A 19,345-nucleotide genomic window follows, 5' to 3' on the forward strand; every position below is an offset into this window, starting at 1 on the left:
CTTGTTACCCAGGCTGGAGTGCAATGGCGCGATCTCGGCTCACCGCAACCTCCGCCTCCTGGGTTCAGGCAATTCTCCTGCCTCAGCCTCCTGAGTAGCTGGGATTACAGGCACGTGCCACCATGCCCAGCTAATTTTTTGTAGTTTTAGTAGAGACGGGGTTTCACCATGTTGACCAGGATGGTCTCGATCTCTTGACCTCATGATCCACCCGCCTCGGCCTCCCAAAGTGCTGGGATTACAGGCGTGAGCCACCGCGCCCGGCCCTGATCTTTCTCTGAATAAAATCAATGAGTAAAAGGTCTCAAGATAGAAGTATTGGAACCTGTAAAACATATTAACCAAAAATATTCTGAAGGGGGTAATATAGGAAAAGTGAAAGTTAACTTGTCTCAGTGGGATGCCTTAGTTATTTAATTTAGTATAATGTTAGAAAAATATCAATTAATTGTGACTATGAAGGTGGAAAAGCAGAATTGAAAAGCATGATAGAAAGCTTCCAAATTAAGGAATAAAAGAAAATGTGGAGCAATGCAACCAAACCAATAAAAATAAAGGTAAAGAAGAAAAAAAACCATTTGTTGATACCAGAAGTAGAAAATAAGATGGAAGGAATAAAGTGAAATGTATATCCATCATCACCAACTATGAATAAACTGTGTGAAGTACCCTCAAAACGTCAGATATTGAAAGTTACACAGTGTAGTGGGGTGTCTGTCTCTCTGCCCCCAACCCAGTGTGTGTGTGTGTGTGTGTGTGTGTGTGTGTGTGTGTGTGCAGTGACAAGGTTGAAAATGGATGATTGGGCAAAGATAAACTAGGCAGATAAAATGAAAATAAAGCAAAAGTAGTTAATATTAGTGTCAGTCAGCCAGACATGGTGGCTTTCACACCTGTAATCCCAGCACTCTGGGAGGCTGAGGTGAGCAGATCACCTGAGGTCAGGAGTTCAAGACCAGCCATGGCAACATGGTTAAACCCCATCTCCACCAAAAAATAGAAAAATTGGCTGGGTGTGGGTGGCACGTGCCTGTAGTCCCCAGCTACTTGAGAGGCTGAGGCAGGAGAATCGCTTGAACCCAGGAGGTGGAGGTTGCAGTGAGCCAAGATTGCACCATTGCACTCCAGCCTGGGCAACAGAGTGAGACTCCATCTAGAAAAGATAAATAGTGTTAGACAAAAACGTCAAGGTCAAAAACACTGACTTGCATAAAGACAGATATTTTGTATTTACAAGTTGCAGTCCTTGAAGATGCTGTAAACCTTTATACAGCATAACAACCCTAGCCACATAGCACCTACATAAGCAGGGCAAACAGCTGCAAGAAATGAACTTGATTAGAAAACATGAGAATTTAAATACTCCTTTCAGAATCTGATATACCAAGAAAACAAAAATAAGTAAGGCTGTAGAGAATTTGAATAATATAATCAACAAGCTTGATTTTTTGATTCACTAGGATCCCATTGGAAATCTGAGAGGGAGATGTGAGATACAAGAAAAAGTGGTACTCATCTGGGAGTCCAGTGAAAAGAAATAACAGGATGAAAAAATAACAGAATGAAATCTGAGATTTCTTAGAAAGCAACTCATCCAAATTAGAATTATAAGTTGGTGGTATCTTGGAAATATACTTAAAAAAAAGTAGTCTGGATTCTAAGAAATGATATAACATGATAAAGAAACCAAAAACTTAGGGACATTGGGAAAAAGGCTCATGAATTCTCCTATAAAAGGATAAAACAATGAAAAAATGCAAAAAAGTCACACTACAAGTGTAAAACAAATTAAAATGTCATATAAGTTGGAATATTTGATGAAGTATATGAAATAATTTATTTGAACTGGACCCTGGAAACATTTTCTTTTGAAAAGCCAACACCTTGGCTTTGCAGTGAACTATATGTACAAAATCATAATGTAATTACATAGAATTGTTATTCAGTTTTTCAGTTTCTTTATAGAAGTATAAGTTATCTTTATGTTCATGAAACATTTACGACTTCATTATACATTTTGCTACAAAGAAAACTTATTGATGATTTTTAAAATTCTACAGATATTTCATTCAAAATATTAGTAAAAATAAACTGAATTAAAAATGTGTACTTGGAAATTACATAATAACTTCTTTAACAAATCAGTAGGTATAATTTAAAACAAATGCTACAAATTATCTAGAGTTGTGCTGTCCTGTACCAGCTGCATATGACTATTTAAATTTATATTAATTATAATTTAATATAAAAAATTCAGTTCTTCATTGGAGCTGGGCTTATTTCTGGTACTTAATAGCCACTTGTGGCTAGTGGTTGCCACATTGGGCAGTGCAGATTTAGAACATTTCCATGCTCGCAGAAAGTTCAGTGGGACAGCTAGAAAGTGCAAGGGAGAGCATTTCAGACTTAGATGGGTTAGAGCTAAACTGGTATTCAGAGGGAAACTGAAAACTTTTAGTAACTTACATTATTTAAAATGAAAAAGACTGAAAATAAGCACCCAACTTAAGAAATTAGAAAAAATAAGAAAATAGGCCAGGCGCGGTGGCTCATGCCTGTAATCGCAGCACTTTGGGAGGCCGATGTGGGCAGATCACTTGAGGTCAGGAGTTCAAGACCAGCCTGGCCAACATGGTGAAACCCCATCTCTACTAAAAATACAAAAATTAGCTGGGCATGGTGGCAGCACCTGTAATCCCAGCTACTCGGGAGGCTGAGGCAGGAGAATAACTTGAACTTGGGAGGCCAAGGTTGCAGTGAGCTGAGGTTGCACCATTGCATGCCAGCCTGGGTGACAGAGCAAGACTGTGTCTCAAAAAAAAAAAAAAGAAAATAAACCAAAAGAAAGTAAGAGAATGATTAAAAAATTATTACATATAAATGCTAAAAATATATAAACCATTTTTATATCTAGATATAAGTCATGGAAATACCAAAAGTGGGCTAGGTGCAGTGGCTCATGCCAGCCAGCATAATCCTAGCATTTTAGGAGGCTGAAGTGGGAGTATCACTTTAGGCCAAGAGTTCAAGACCAGCTAGGGCAACATAGTGAGACCCATCTCCATTTTAAAAAGAAATAAGAGAGGAGTGAAGGAAGGAAGGAAGGAAATTAAAAAAAAATATGTTTATTAAAAAGTCACCATATTTACATGGTATTCCAGATGAATTATATTTATCCTTTAAAAGATAAATGGTGCGTTTTATTATTTACTCTAATAAATGATGGAAGTTTTAAAATTTACTTTTCTGAAGCTAGTATAATCTTTACCAATACGTGGTAAAAGTAAATTGAAGTAAGAAAGATCATCTTAAGAATTTAAATGCAAAAATTCTAAATACTAGCAAACTTGGTCTCATAGTGTTAATAGAGCAGCATTTTCTGGGAATGCAAAGATAGTTCAACAATAGGAAACCTACCAATGTGATTTATTACATCAGCAGTTTAAAGGAGAAAAGCCATCTGATTGTTATTAGATGTTGAAAAGGCATTTGATAAGTTAATTAAAACTGAAGCATAACAAAAATTATGATGAAACTACTCAAGTAATGATAATAATAAAAGCATTTACCACCTAAAGGTGGCTGTGAGGATTTAATTACATAATACATATAAAAACAGAATAGTGTTTCATATACAGAAATTATTCATTGTTAGCTATTTTTTATTATTTAAGCCTGACAAAGTTGATTTGCAGAAAAGTGACAAATATTACATGGAATGGCAAAACGTCTTGATTAAAGTCATGAAAGAGAATTGTTTGTTCTTATCACTATATTCAGCATAATTTTTTTGAGGTTTCATTTATCTAAATGGAGTAGAAAATGAAATAAATGATATAAATATTAGAAAAGGAGATGAAATATTTTAATTATATTCCTAGAAAATCCACGAGACTACTAAAAACCTGTTATAATTAGTGAGTTTATTCAATAACATGAATATTAAGAGAATTACAAAACAATAAATGAATAGTGCTTCATTGTTGGAATAACCAGTCAGAAATGGAAAGGAAAAAAAGAATCTTATAAAAATACTCACAGATAAGTTTAATAAAATTATTCTGTACCAGGAAAATAAAATGATTCTATCATTAAGTTAGAATTTAAGGAAAGTCAAACCAGATCTCAATAAAAATTGTCAACCTTTCTGTACTTCACATAAATTTAATTCAATTCCATTTAGAAACCTAGTGTATCATTTAGAAGTTAGGTAAGATGATTTTAAAGTTCATGTGGAAAATATATTTCTAAGAATACCCAAGAAAATATACTCTATATTTTGGTTAATAGTCCCTCGTCCTCTTGTCTCCTACAAACACAAACATGTATGGGGAAAAGTGGGGAAGAAAGCAAACATACCATTTTGGTGGCATTTTCCCATTAACTTCAGTGTAGATGGAAATCCACGGAGAGTTAGAGGGGTGATTATACATTATGTCTTACATATTTTTTGTTTCACTTTTTATAAGGAATATGTTATCTTTAATTGATTTCATGTAGAAATTTAATAGAAAAGAGTTTAATGACTTTTCACTCTAAAGTTGTAATCCTGTATTATTAAACTAAAAAATAAAAGCATACCATTGATTGACTTGGGATGTTTAAGAAATGCATCAGATTTTTAAAATACATACTAAATAACTGGAATGTAATTTATTTCAGCTTTCTTGAATGTTTGGTGCCTTCTACAAAGGGAAGATTAATTTTTAATTCAAAAATTCTGAAAAGAATTTTCTCTTTTTTTCTCTGTCTCTCTTTTTTTGAAAGGTATGCAACCACTCATGTATTCGGTTCAGGAAGCATTAAATGGCAGACCATGGTGGATTCGTATGGGGACTGACATTTGTTACTATAAGTAAGTATTTTAAGAATAATATTAATAGAACATCAGCTTACAGAAGATGATATTGAGTACATTCTGTTTCAGTGTAAAAGGAAATAGAGTTATTACCGCATACTTTGAATTGTGGTGCTATGCTTTAGTAATTCTAAAGAGTGCTTTAGAACTTGAGATCCACTTATGGAGTGTACACAGTAGAAGTAAAATGTGTTGTGTAGGCAGACAAACTTAGGTCCAGGCTGTGTCTCCACCACTTAGGGAGTTATGTGTCCTCAGCTTTTCCAGCTTTAAAACTCTGGAAACCTTATTGAATAAAACTGAAATTAGAAATTATGAGTAATAATTTGCAGTGGCTTTTTATTTTTCCTATGATATCAAGTATAACTCTTATCTTTTCCCTTTTTATATTAATACACAAATGTTTGCCTCATTTTAATTTCCAAAATGTTAACTGGAGATGTGTTCTAAATACAGTACATCAGCTTACATGGTTCATCTTTGACTGTAAATACGTGATCTACTTAGCAAGTTTGAAGTAAGTGCTAGAGGCCAGGCATAGAGGCTCACGCCTGCCTCGCAGCACTTTGGGAGGCTGAGGTGGGCGGATCACCTGAGGTCAGGAGTTTGAAACCAACCTGGCCAGCATGGTGAAACCTGTCTCTACTGAAAATACAAAAATTAACCAGGCATTGTGCTGCACGCCTGTAATCAGAGCTACTCGAGAGGCTGAGGCAAGAGAATTGCTTGAACTGAGGAGGGGAGGTTGTAGTGAGCCAAGATTGTGCTACTGCACTCCAGCCTGGTTGATAGAGCAAGACTCCATCTCAAAAATAAATAAATAAATAATACTAAGTGCTAGAAATCATTTACTTCTGTGGAATAGTTTGGTTGTTCTTCGGCTCCACCTCTAAGTACTTGAGGATTCTCACGTATCTTCCTTTTCCTTTTTACACTGTGTCTGCAAATGTTTTCAGGTAATGTTCACTGTTGATTCCACTTGGCACCCCTGGATCTTCTCTGTTATTGATTTCAATCCTGACATTTCTGTATAGTGAATTTTGACTTTTTAGATTGTGCTTAACTGGCACTAATGCCCCTCTTTTAGCTTTACCAATTAGAAGAAGGCTTCTAAAATTAAACTTTTGACATGGCTTTGGAAAAAACTTGATCTTAAGTAGTCTTACTTTCTGGGAAAGAAAATGTTCCTTGGGATCCATCTCAGTAAGATTTCTTCCTTACTCTTATTAGTGAAATAAATAGCAAATAAATGAGAAACAGAAGTAAAGGTAATATGTAATTCATCTGCACCATAATACATCTTGTATTTCTTTTAATGGTAGACTAATATAAAAAATCTCTTTGATCACTTGTCCCTTTCTCATAAAGTTGGTTGAAGCTGTAATTACTGGGCAGTGCTTCCTAGATTTTAGCAGAATTATTTAGACTATTAAAGAGTGAAACAATGTTTTTCAAAAAGTATTGTTTCTTTCATGCATTTTTATTGTTTCACATTAGAAATTGTCAATCAGTAAATGCTTTTTCACATTGCAAAATGAATGGTCGTAGCAGGACAAGTTGTTCTAGTCTATGTAAGGGGTGATGGCAAGGATTTTATTTTTTTAGTTTAGTTTCCTTTGGCTACTACTTCCTGATCTGGAAGCGGAGTTCAACTCAACAAACATTTGTTAACCACTTTCTTTTCTTTCTTTTTTTTTTTTTCTTGAGATGGAGTGTTGCTCTGTTGCCAGGGTGGAGTGCAGTGGTGTGATCTCGGGTCACTGTGCACAACCTCAGCCTCCTGGGTTCAAGCGATTCTCCTGCCTCAGCCTCCTGAGTAGCTGGGACTATAGGCACGCGCCAGCATGCCCAGCTACTTTTTGTATTTTTAGTAGAGACAGGGTTTCACTATGTTGGCCAGGATGATCTCGATCTCTTGACCTTGTGATCTGCCCACGCTGGCCTCTCAAACTGCTGGGATTACAAGCCTGAGCCACTGCACCCAGCCTTATTAGCCGCTTTCTGTATAAGACCCTATTCTAGTTGTTTTCCTGAAACCTGAGATAGATTTATTTATTTTAATTTTCGTTTTTTTTTTTTTTTTTTTTGAAACAGTCTTGCTCTGTTGCCCAGGCTGGAGAGCAGTGGTGCAATCCTGGCTCACTGCAGCCTCAAGAGCATGTCATCATTTTCAGGCTGAAGTGATTCTCCCACCTCAGCTCCCTGAGTAACTGGGACTATAGTTGAGAACTGGCTAATTTCGTCTTTTTTGTAGAGACCGGGTTTTCACCATGTTGCGATCCACCTGCTTCAGCCTCCCAAAGTGCTGGGATTACAGGCGTGAACAAAAGTGCCCGCCCTGAAATTTAGATGATAAGGATTAAAGTCTGCTTTTGCATTGTGCTTTAACTTTTTATGTCAGCTAAGTCCTGTGATGCTTGTCTTATCTATAAAATGGATTAAAACTGCTTTTCACCATTATATGAGATAATGTATGTCTTACCGGTTTATAACCTAGAAACTGCCAGATAGCTATAATGTTATACAAATACCTCTCCAATTAAATGTTAAACTTTTGAGGGAAAAGAGTTGGCAAGGACTAGTTTTTGAACTTGTTTTGCATTTTTGTTAATCCTTAGCACTGTGTCATTGGGTATCTATTCAAGATACTGTGAATAAATTAATGAAGACTATATCAATTTGAAAATACTTTGAACATTTATGTACATGAAAAAATAACCTTTAGGCCTTGGGTTTTCTTCATTTCATGGCTTAAATAATACAGATGATTCAGAATTTTAGAAATAAGTTGATAGAGCATCTTTAAGTCAGCATATGTCAGCAATATTTAGATTCTGGAGAGTAATGTGTAGTTTTTAAAACTTTATTATGGAAATCTTCAAACATTTACAAAACATAGAATAAGATAATGAGGCCCCATATATTCATCACCCAGTTTCAACAATTATCAACACATGGTGAGTTTTGTTTTAGCTATACTTTCACTCCTACTTCCACACTGAATTTTTAAGGCCATTTTCAGATATTGTATTTTAGTCATGCATACTTAACATATGTTTTTCTAAAAGACAAAGGCCTTTTAAGGCAGTCTAACCACAATGCCATTATTGTAACACAGAAAAATTAAGCAAATTTTTTACTGTGATGAAATATCCAATGTCCAAACTTCTCCAATTGCCTCTAAATGTTGTTTTATGGTTTTTATTTAATCAAAATCCAGCCAGGGATCACACATTGCATTTGATTTTTGTTGACATGTCTCTTAAGTCTCTGTTAATTTATAGGCTTCCCTTTTCTTTTCTCTCTTTTTTAAAATTTGTCACTCATTCACTAAAGTTGGATTGTCATGTAGGGTTTTTCACATTTGGATTTTATTGGATTGCACCCCTGTGGTGTTAACAAGTATTTCTGTCTCACCAATTTCCTATAAACTGGTAATTAGATTTAGAAGGTTGATCAACTTCAGGTTTGATTTTTGGCAAGAATACTTAATTGGTGGTGCAATGAAACATCATTTTTGATTGTTTCTCTTTTTGTAATCTTAAGATTGATTAGTGAACCCGGGTCTTGTAGCCTGATCCACGTAAAGTTGTCCACCAGCCTTTCATCTCCTGATTGTAGCAGCCATTGATGATCATCTTCTAGATCCAGTAATGTGTATGGATGTCAAAGAACGGGGTTCTAAAAGTTTTTTTTGATGTAAAGAGTATTAGATCATTTAATTAGTAAATTTGGAAGTGAAAAGTAATGTAATGTGATTGACTAATAGTCAACTGCTTTATTAGTACTAAGTTTTTTTTTTTTTTTTTTAAATAGGATATTTAAGGTAAGCTTTTTACAGACTTGGGTTTTTCTTTTTTTCCCTGAAGTTCTATTTAATAAAAGTAGCAAGGAAAATCAGTTTTTGTGTGGATGAAATGAAAATGTTTTATGCTTTTTTATTGCAGAAATCATTTCTCAAGAAGTTCAGTTGCTGCAGGTGGGCAAAAGGGAAAATCTTACTATACAATTACGTTTACTGTCACTTTTCCACATAAAGATGATGTTTGCTACTTTGCTTATCACTATCCATATACATATTCAACTTTACAGGTAAGAATTCTAAATTAAATTGTATTAGATGGATATGTGTAAGATAATGGAAGAAAATTGAGTTTAATTAAATATTCTAACTTAAGGATAATGATAATAATTGAGTTTAAATATCCTAATATAAGGAAAATTTAGTTAACTATCATAAGAAAAGGGTTTAGTGTTGAAGATTTTGGAAATTTCTTGAGGAGTAAAATGGGAATGTGTGTTTTTTTTAATAGAAATATTAAGGAACTTTGACATGATTTTTATTTCCCATCTTTTGTTGACATCCACAGTTCTCTAAGCTAAGATTCTATGATTTACAAATTTTAACCAGGTGAGATTTCTGCATGTTTAAACAGAATCTCGTAGAAAATAGAATATTAGAAAAATTTGGATGCAATTTGAGTTTTTCTGAAGGAAAAATTGAGATCTTTTTCTGAAAGAAATGGTTTCATTATGGAGACCTAGATCCAGATTTCTAAAAATCTGGGGCATAAGAGTTATTTTGTGTGAGACCATTTGAGATTTTGAATATTTGCATTGTAAAACAGAACAAAGTTCAGTAATTAAATATCAACCGTGATAGATTTACTCTCAGAGCAGAATGTCTATTCTAATGGTCAAGGATCATGAGGGTGTGATCAATTTACCAATAAAGAAATTGGAACGGGCCGGGCGCGGTGGCTCAAGCCTGTAATCCCAGCACTGTGGGAGGCCGAGGCGGGTGGATCACGAGGTCAAGAGATCGAGACCATCCTGGTCAACATGGTGAAACCCCGTCTCTACTAAAAATACAAAAAATTAGCTGGGCATGGTGGCGCGTGCCTGTAATCCCAGCAACTCAGGAGGCTGGGGCAGGAGAATTGCCTGAACCCGGGAGGCGGAGGGTGCGGTGAGCCGAGATCGCGCCATTGCACTCCAGCCTGGGTAACAAGAGCGAAACTCCGTCTCAAAAAATAAAGAAGTAAGCTCCCAAATTATTAGAGAGGAGAACATGAAAGAAAACATAGTCCATAGAGCAGAAGGGATATCAAACCCTTAAGAATACTAAATGAGGCTGACAACATTAAATGAGCCTTACTGTACTTTAATGAAGGTTATAACTTACTATAAAGGTATAGTGTTCGTGTATCTTTCTGTGCCAACTTAGTATTTCTACTTTTTGGTAATTTTTCCTAAGAAAACAAATAAGAATGCACATACAAATATATTTTTACTGTTTATATTTGCCTGGTTTTATGTTATTGTTCTTTACTGATTGTGCCTTTTAATATATTTTAAATTCTGCTTTCTTTCAATCCCTTAGCATGATGTTTTTCAGGCACGACCATTGTTTCTCACCTGGCCTTCTGCCAACCTCTTTGTAACTGGTGTTCTATGATTCAGTTTTGCCTCCTTTGCTCTTCATTAGTTCCCCCCACCCCCCAGACTATAGCCAAAGGGCTCTTTAATAGCTAATCTTATAATAAAATACCCTGCTTAAAACTCTTTAGTGATTTCTCTTGCCCTTTGTATGAAGTCTAAAATTCTTATGATGGTTCACCCTTTCCTTTCTCTACTAATGCCCCTCCACTTTTTTTTTCTTTTGCCATATCCACCTACTATTTGAACAATTATTTATCTTTAAATAGACTTTAAAATAGATTACTTTTTAAAGTATATCCTCATCCTCAATATCCATGAAATCATTTAAATTGTATCCTCATTCTCAGTATCTGTGAAATCCATGAAAAGTTTAATGTACTAGACTTTTTTCTAATTCACATAAAACATATACCTATTAAAGTTTTAAAATGGTTATCTACATATCACTTAGTTATCTCAATTACCAGTTGTTGGTATACTATGCTTTGGGGAAGACCTGTCTACCAGGCCCTTCATTCTGTGACAGATTTTTCGTTTCTCACCTTTGTAGCTATAATGAATCTTACAGAATTCTTTGAAATGCACTGTTCTGTCTTATGGTCTTCTTAATAGTTTTCCTTCTGCCTGAAGTACTCATCTCCGTGTCTTCACTCATCCTTTGGATTTTAGTTTAAACATAGTTTTCTCTAGAAGATATTTCCTCACTGCCCAGACTTGGCTAGGCTCTCCCGCTCTTATTACAGGCTCTCATAGCACTCTCTATTTTCCCTAGGGTGGGGTTCATTTATTCATTGTTATATTCCCAGTGCCCTGCACAGTTTCTGGAAAGTAGTGACCACTCAGTCAATAGTGATGATGTGAATGAACATAGGCAAATGTTTGAAAACCAAGTAAATATCTAAAAATAAGGGATTGAACTATTTATTTTTGGTATAGCCAGATAATATGACCATTAAAACTTGTGTTTTCAAAAAATACACATTTTAACATGTTTAATGATGTGGGATAGTATTCATGATTACAAATATATATGTGTTTGTGTGTATGTATACATTTTTAAGTGATAAAATCATGTTATAAAAGTCTTATGTAATTATGATTTTGCTTATATACATTGTGTTAGTAGTAATACAGGTGGTGCAGTTATGGAAGTTTTAAATCTTTAAAACATTAAAATTTTTTTTGTAGTTTTTCTTTAGACATTTTACAATAAACCCATATTAATCTTGAAATCAGGAAAATAAATTGTTAAAATTTGTGCTACATAATTTTTATTCTTCAAACTTTAGATTGTTGCTGTTACAGGCTTATAATCACTTACAATTTCAAAATTCAGAAGGCTTTGAAAGCCAAAAGGTTTTTTGGAACTTATTTGGAGGCAAAGCCTGACCTGAGTTTATTTAGAATATTGATTCCACTTAGGGTGATTCTTCATATGTTTTGCTGCACAAATAATGTTTGTATTACAGATTGCAACCCTGACCCCCTTGGTGGTGCTGCATAATTAATGACTTAAACAATGTATCGCCTTTCTCAGGTTTCCCAAACAATGATGTTTAGATTACATCTGGCCCTGAGGGTTTTGGATAAGGGGTTAAGAATCTGATTCAATTCTAGTTATGTGGAGATCTGGATGCATTATTTCTGTATATCATAGGGACTTTTTAAGTGATTGTATACTTTGTTTTAAAATTTTTATCAAGATGCATCTTCAAAAATTGGAATCCGCACACAATCCTCAGCAAATCTATTTTCGGAAAGATGTGTTATGTGAAACCCTGTCTGGAAACACCTGCCCCTTGGTGACTATAACAGCAATGCCAGAGTCTAATTATTATGAACATATCTGTCAGTTCAGTAAGTCTGTCTTCCTTACTCACAATAGCAGTCATTCTCACCTACTTTGATTTGCTTTCTCTCCATTTTATAATGGAAATAATAATAGGAACATACATCAGAAGACTTGGGCTCTAGTCTTGGCCCTGTTATTGTCCAGCCATGGGCCTACCTCTGGGCCTCAATTTTCTTATCCTAAAAATAAGGGGCTACATGAGATGTTCTCTGAGATCTCTTTTGCTGCTACTATCATTTAGTTCTTATCCTTAGAAATTGTATTCAAAGTAGAATACAACAAATTATTTTAAGAGTCCATGTAGTAATACTATCAGTTTAGAAATGGACTGATTTTACTTGTAAATAAAACAACCAGAAACCTATCAGTTGTTTTGATAGATAGCACTGAATAGCTACTCATTTTCCCCTGCCATTTATATTTTTTAAATTGCCTCAAATGTACAGCTGTAGTAATAAAAATAAAACTGTTCCAATTTTGATAAGAAGGCAAAGTATTTTCAGGAAACAGAAAGAGCATATTATGTATGAAAATATGAGTGATGAGCTGAATGATTATTTTGTAGACTTGTATATCTAAATGTATAGTGAAATTTTGGGGGGTAAATTGCTGAGCAGATACACTTTTTTCTCTATGCTTATCAGAGCAACTATAAGACAGCTAAAATTATATTTTCTTTCTTTTCCCCATGATTTTATGAAAAATAGTTTTATATTTTAAACTTCCCCCAAGTACTTGTTCTTTATAAAATCAACATGACATTAAGTAACTAATTTTACATGTTAAATTAGTCATTGGGAAATAAATAAGTGGATCAAATACTACTTACTGTTTTATGTCCTATTATGAGCTCCTTCGGGATATGGTTTTATTGATTTTATATTTGTTTCTTTTATAGGGCCTAGTGCAGTGCTTGTATGATGCACCATTGAGTTCTATTAATTTATATCAGATTTCACAATTGAATTAGAGACATTTCTAAAGCCCCAAAGTAAAATATACAAACTTTTAGTAGCTGTTCATTTTAATTTGAGATTTTATGTGTACTTTAGGAAATCGCCCTTATGTTTTCTTATCTGCTCGGGTACATCCTGGAGAAACTAATGCAAGTTGGGTTATGAAAGGAACATTGGAATATCTCATGAGCAATAACCCTACTGCTCAGAGCTTACGAGAATCGTATATTTTTAAAATTGTGCCTATGCTAAATCCAGATGGTGTCATCAATGGAAAGTAAGTTAAGCAATAGTTATAGAATATATTATAAACCATTGCGCTTGTCTTGTATAAACTTATTGAAATAATAGTGTCCAGGTTAACAAATTTAATGATTTTTCTAGAATAAAGAAATTTTTGGTGGGAAATTCACCTGAGATAAACTTTTAAATGAATATATATTTTGGATACTAGTAACGGTATGAAATTATGAGAAATTCTGTATCCATGAGAATATGCTTTCATAAAATGCCTGAATTGTTTTAGAAAAATCACAGTGTCAGGTTATAAGAAAGATTAACTCATACCTCTCATATTCCTTTCTTTTTTGTTAGTGGCATGAACCTAGATTGTTCTATGATTAAGACTCTTCTGGGATCTCCTGGAATGTTAGCCCTATCTGCTAACCTCTTCCTAATATAAGGAGGTCTAGTTTCTGACAGTTCTTTAGAGGGGAAATAGTGGAAGATAATTACTTTGTAAGAGGAGGCTGCATTATAGTCAGTACAGTAAATTTATTCTGGTAATTTGACAAGGTCTCTGTAGTGCTGCTCTAAAAGATGGGATTTAGTCAAGTTGTCGTGAATATCTCCAAAGATGAGGATAATATATCTTACTTCAGTAGAAGTAGCATGAATATTTCTCGTATTAGAAAATTATTGATTTTTTTTTAAAAACAGAATTTCTTCTTAGTTAATATGTTATGGAACTAAAATGATGTCTATTTTTAATTGAGAATATATTGACCAGTTAGAATTCTGTTTATATTTGTCATCACTTTATGATTATTTGCCTAAATAATTTATTTACATGATGGTTTTCCTACTTAGTACCCATAGATAAACAAAAAAGTATTTGATATTTTACAACAATGTATACTTTTCATATACTTGTCTTTCTCAGAAAAAGCACCTAGATAACACTTTAACTGATGAAGTCAAGATACAGTATGCTAACAAAACAAATGATTATTATGTAGTCAGAATTAGGATTTTTTTTTCCATATTTTGAAAATTTTCATTATGAATCTGTACCACAGTTAAATTAATGCGACACAAAATCTTGCACATAGCAAATACTCAATAAATGTTTACTTAATGAATATAGTATGCATTTGGTTGAGCTTACCATCTATACCTATTTGAAATGCTTAGTGGAATAGAATCATAAAGTTAAATCAGAAATGTACGTAAGGGTTTATTGGTACCAGTGTTTTTCTGTCTTTGTGCTTATGTACATGTAGTCATCGCTGTTCTTTAAGTGGAGAGGATTTAAATAGGCAGTGGCAAAGTCCAAATCCGGATTTACATCCTACGATTTACCATGCTAAGGGGCTGTTGCAATACTTGGCTGCAGTGAAGCGTTTACCTTTGGTAAGTAGCAATACTTGTTTTTACTTGGTATAGTCAAAGATAAAATGTCATTTTTTGTTATCAAGTACTTGTGTAATAATCGTTGGGTCAGATTCATCCATTATGTTCGTATTCTTAATTTTACAAGGTTGAATGTTTATAATTCTCATAAACCTTTTACTTTTCTTTTTTGGTTATGAATATTGATAACTCTTGGTTTTAGATACTTAACTTCACTGTTTGAACAACACTAAGGTAACAATATGTATCTTCCAAATTCTCAAACTAGAAGCTTATTCTGAGTTTTCTAGTCAGCTCTGAAGCTGTTAAATCTCTACTACACACATGGGAAATATAGTACAGGCATGACTGGACTGAACTATATACATATGCTTCTTCTGTTCTCACCAGCTTTTGATTAGAATGTTTTTGTTATATTAGTATGTATATTATTTAACCTTTCTTTAAGAAAGAAAGACTTTGTAGAGGAGTAAAATTGACGTCTTTTATTTTTTATTTTTTAAAAAATAATGCTCTTAAAAATTAAATTAGAACCATGGCCTTCTTTATGATGTTTTTAAAAATAAATAATAGCATTTTCTTGTTTTATTTATTGTTGTTGTTGTTTGTTTTTAAGTTAAAAAAAATTTTGTTTTTGAGACAAATTTTTGCTCTTGTTGCCCAGTCTGGAGTGCAGTGGTATGACCTTGGCTCACTGCAACCTCCACCTCCCAGGTTCAAGCTATTCTCTTGCCTCCGCCTCCCAAGTAGCTGGAATTACAGGCACCCACAACCAATCCTGGCTAATTTTTGTGTTTTTAGTATAAATGGGGTTTTGCCATGTTGGTCAGGCTGGCATTGAACTCCTAACCTCTGGTGATCCAGCCACCTCCACCTCCCAAAGTGCTGGGATTACAGGCGTGAGGCACTGCTCCAGGCCAAATTAGGTAAATGCTTTTATAACCATTTGGGGCAGCAGTCACCACAGCTGTAGATTTGAACTGTAATGAAATGTATTATTTAAAAAATGGTGAATAGTAAATACAAAGGTGATATAGGACCTTTAAAGGATTTGACAATTCTAGATTTAATTATAGATCCTTTCCCAAACTAGGTATTACCACTTTTATTGGTCATAATTGTTAAATGGTGGCTCTTTTACAAGAAACAATAACAACAAAATAAATTTAAAAACAAATAACAACAACAAAAAAAACCAACAAGAAAATGCTCTTATTTATTAAAAAACACCATAAAGAAGGGTATGGTTTTAATTTAATTTTTAAGAGCATCATTTTTAAAAAAATAAAAAATAAAAGGCATGTTTATTTACAATAAAAAGACCAAGGAACACAGACCTACATGTTTATTGGCTTGATATTAACTACCTTTACTTAGTAATATAATGAAGCCTTTTAATTTTTAAAATATGTATTTTTCAAGGTTTATTGTGATTATCATGGCCATTCCCGAAAGAAAAACGTATTTATGTATGGTTGCAGCATCAAGGAGACAGTGTGGCATACCAATGATAATGCAACTTCATGTGATGTTGTGGAAGATACGGGATACAGGGTAATTATTATAGATCATTCATGAGTTTTTGAATTTCAAACATGCATAAAAGTATAGAAAATACATATATTAACATATATGAACTAAGATTCAGTAAATGTTGACATTTTGCCATTTTTGTTTCAGATTTTTCATTTTAAAAGTTTTTCATGTTCATATTTTTCATCTATTTGGAATTCATCTTTGTGTGAGATGTAGGGATCTAATTCTGTTTTCTCTATGAATACCAGTTGGCTTGCACCATTAACTGGATAGTATCTCTTCCTCTGTCAATTTGATGATGCCATCTGTTACATACCTTATTTCACATATATGGGTGTATGGCGAGGCTATTATTTTAGCCATTCTTGTTTCTGTCTCTTTGCAAACAGCATTTTTAAAATTACTGTAGATTTATAATTAATGTTGATATATTGTAGGGCAAATTTTCTTTTCTTATTCTTTTAAGAATTGCTTTGACTCTTTTTTTTCTCTGTACTTGTGAATTTTAGGATCCGTTTGTAGATAAACTTTCTTGGAATTTGCATTAGAGCTGCCTTGAATCTAAAGTTGGAGAGAATTATTATAATGATATATAACATTGTCATCTGTGACTATTGCCTATGTGTCTAGTCAAGTCTTATATTCAATAAAGTATAAAATTTCTTCACATAGGTATGAAATGTTTGTTAGATTTATTCCCAAATACTTTATGAATTTTATTGCAGTTGGGAATGGAATTTTTCCCCACATATCTGCCTGCCCCCAATTGATCATTGTTGGTACATAGGAAAGCTATTGATTTTTTTTTTCAGAAAAGATTCCTACACATTTTTCAGATTCTTCTACAAAGGATTACATATAAGAATGGCATCACATTTCACAGTGGCAACACTGGAAGCAAAACTTTGTGGTGCAAAGCCTTCACAATTCTCAACTAGATTTCTAACCTATAAATTTCATACTTCATTCTGTCAAGTGTGAAAATAAAAAAGGATGTTCTTAGACATTTAAAAGTCTCAAAAATTTACCTCACAAATAGCCTTTCTTTGGAAGCTGCTGGAAGACATTCTTACCAAAATACTGTAAAGGAATATATGAAAGAGGAAGGCATACAGAAATTAAGTTCAAGAGAGAGACAAAGCCCAGGATAAAGATGGGGAAGACCCCAATAATGTATGTAAAATGCCCAACATGTCAACAGTCAATAAGTGTTCCTGCCATACAACCTTCAGAAATAGAGTTTTATTACGTTAGACTGCACTGAATAAAAGAAACCAAGTTTAGATTAGCAGAGGTCAGTGATACAGTAAAGGGGACTATTTAGCTGAGACCCAGATAAATAAACGTAAGAAAATGAGACTAGTGAGAGGCCCAGAGAGTGGGAGAAAGCTAGACGAAGAGCACAAGCACAGAGCCTTCCCATAGACTGCTCTCTGGAACAGGGCCATCATTGCCACCATTGCCTCACCTGGTCGTTTCTGCTTAAATCATACTTCACTTCTCAAGGAATTCTCACTTAGGCCCCAAAATGAAATCAGATCATATATCTATAGGATTATCTCTCCTTCGTACCACCTAAGAATTATAATTGTAAGATTTTCTATGTTATTTGATTAATGGGGTTCTCTTTGTACTAGGTAGTAAGCTCCATATGCCTAGCAAATATGTCTGATTTGCTCATTTTGTCAATATTGCCACTATAAAGCACAATACCTTATTCATAATAAGTACTCAATAGGTATTTGTTGTTAGGTGGGTTGTTGGATGAATGGCAGACAGACGTGTGGGAAGGTAAATGCAAGATATTTTTCCCATTGTAAGAGATAAAATTAACTGTTTGGTCTGTTTTTTTCATTAAAATTATCTTGTCCCAAATTTCTTTGATGAATTTTTTTGATTTTTGTTGTGAAAGGAAACATAAGGTGATGCTGTAATTAGAGTAAATAGTCCACTTTTCCTCAAATATCATTTCTCAAGATGTTAACAGCTGTTTCACATACACCTTCCCTCACCAATAGTTGTATAATCACTTACATTTGGTAATTGCATTAGATACAGCTAACTTTGTTTCTTTTCTTTAGGACACCTCAGAATCTTCACATGCTAATAAGCATCTTACATTTCCAGGGTTATGTGTGTATATGTGTGGTGTAAATGTGTGTGAAAGTGGAGTATTTCCCTTAATTTTATAATCGTTAGTTCCTATTGTTGTTATATAGCACTATCAGAAACATAGCAGAACTACAGTTCTGCCCATCAGGAGTCCAATGCAGGGTTCACTGAGTTAAAATCAAAATGTCATCAGGACTACACTATTTTTTGAGGCTCTGGTAGAATTGTTTCTTTGTTCTTCTCCATGGTGCCTGGCCCCTAGTATATCTGTGTTCCTTGCATCATGGTCCCGTTCAGCCAGGAGTCAAATCTGACCTCTACTTCCATTGTCACATCTCCTTCTCTCCTGCTGCTGCCTTCCTCTTCCCCTTATGAGAGCCCTTGTGATGGCAAGGGCCACTAAGATAATCCAGGATAACCTTACTATCTCAGAATCTTAACTGAATCACATCTAGAGAGCCCCTTTTGCCATATAAAATAACATATTCCTAGATTCTGGGGATTGAGACATTTTTGGTGGCGACTGCCATACCATAGAACCCCGTTTTTGCAGATAGGTTGGGAAGGGATGGACTAATACACATAAATACCATGTTTCTGATGATAAATCATAGTACTACTTAGTGCAAATGCTTATGTCTTAGGGGAAAATACAAAAAATTATGGCATGTAAATGGAGTGTCTTTGTTTTTTTTTTTTTTGTTTTTTTTTTTTTTACAGAGTCTCACTCCATCACCCAGGCCGGAGTGCAGTGGCACGATCGATCTTGGCACACTGCAGCCTTCATCTCCTGGGTTCAAGTGATTGTCCTGCTTTAGCCTCCCGAGTAGCTGGGATTACAGGCACATGCCACCACCCCTAGCTAATTTTTTTTGTATTTTTAGTAGAGATGGGGTTTTACCATGTTGGCCAGGCTTGTCTTGAACTCCTGATGTCAAATGATCTGCCTGCCTCGAC

At 34.3% G+C, this 19,345-nt stretch overlaps 1 protein-coding gene across 3 annotated transcripts in view; it reads left to right on the forward strand.

Moving 5' to 3' along the window:
* AGTPBP1 (ATP/GTP binding protein 1) overlaps positions 1–19,345 on the forward strand; it is a 91,126-nt gene that overhangs the window by 43,045 nt on the left and 28,736 nt on the right. For all 3 annotated transcript variants that reach the window (XM_032290789.1, XM_032290790.1, XM_032290791.1), the window contains 6 exons: positions 4,768–4,855; positions 8,806–8,950; positions 12,004–12,157; positions 13,205–13,385; positions 14,611–14,740; positions 16,163–16,294. In XM_032290789.1, the coding sequence (XP_032146680.1) occupies positions 4,768–4,855; positions 8,806–8,950; positions 12,004–12,157; positions 13,205–13,385; positions 14,611–14,740; positions 16,163–16,294 (830 nt within the window). The remainder of the gene's footprint in view (positions 1–4,767; positions 4,856–8,805; positions 8,951–12,003; positions 12,158–13,204; positions 13,386–14,610; positions 14,741–16,162; positions 16,295–19,345) is intronic.

Source organism: Sapajus apella, unplaced genomic scaffold (assembly GCF_009761245.1).
Source record: "Sapajus apella isolate SASKATOON/1434 unplaced genomic scaffold, GSC_monkey_1.0 scaffold24, whole genome shotgun sequence".
Lineage (NCBI taxonomy): Eukaryota > Metazoa > Chordata > Mammalia > Primates > Cebidae > Sapajus > Sapajus apella.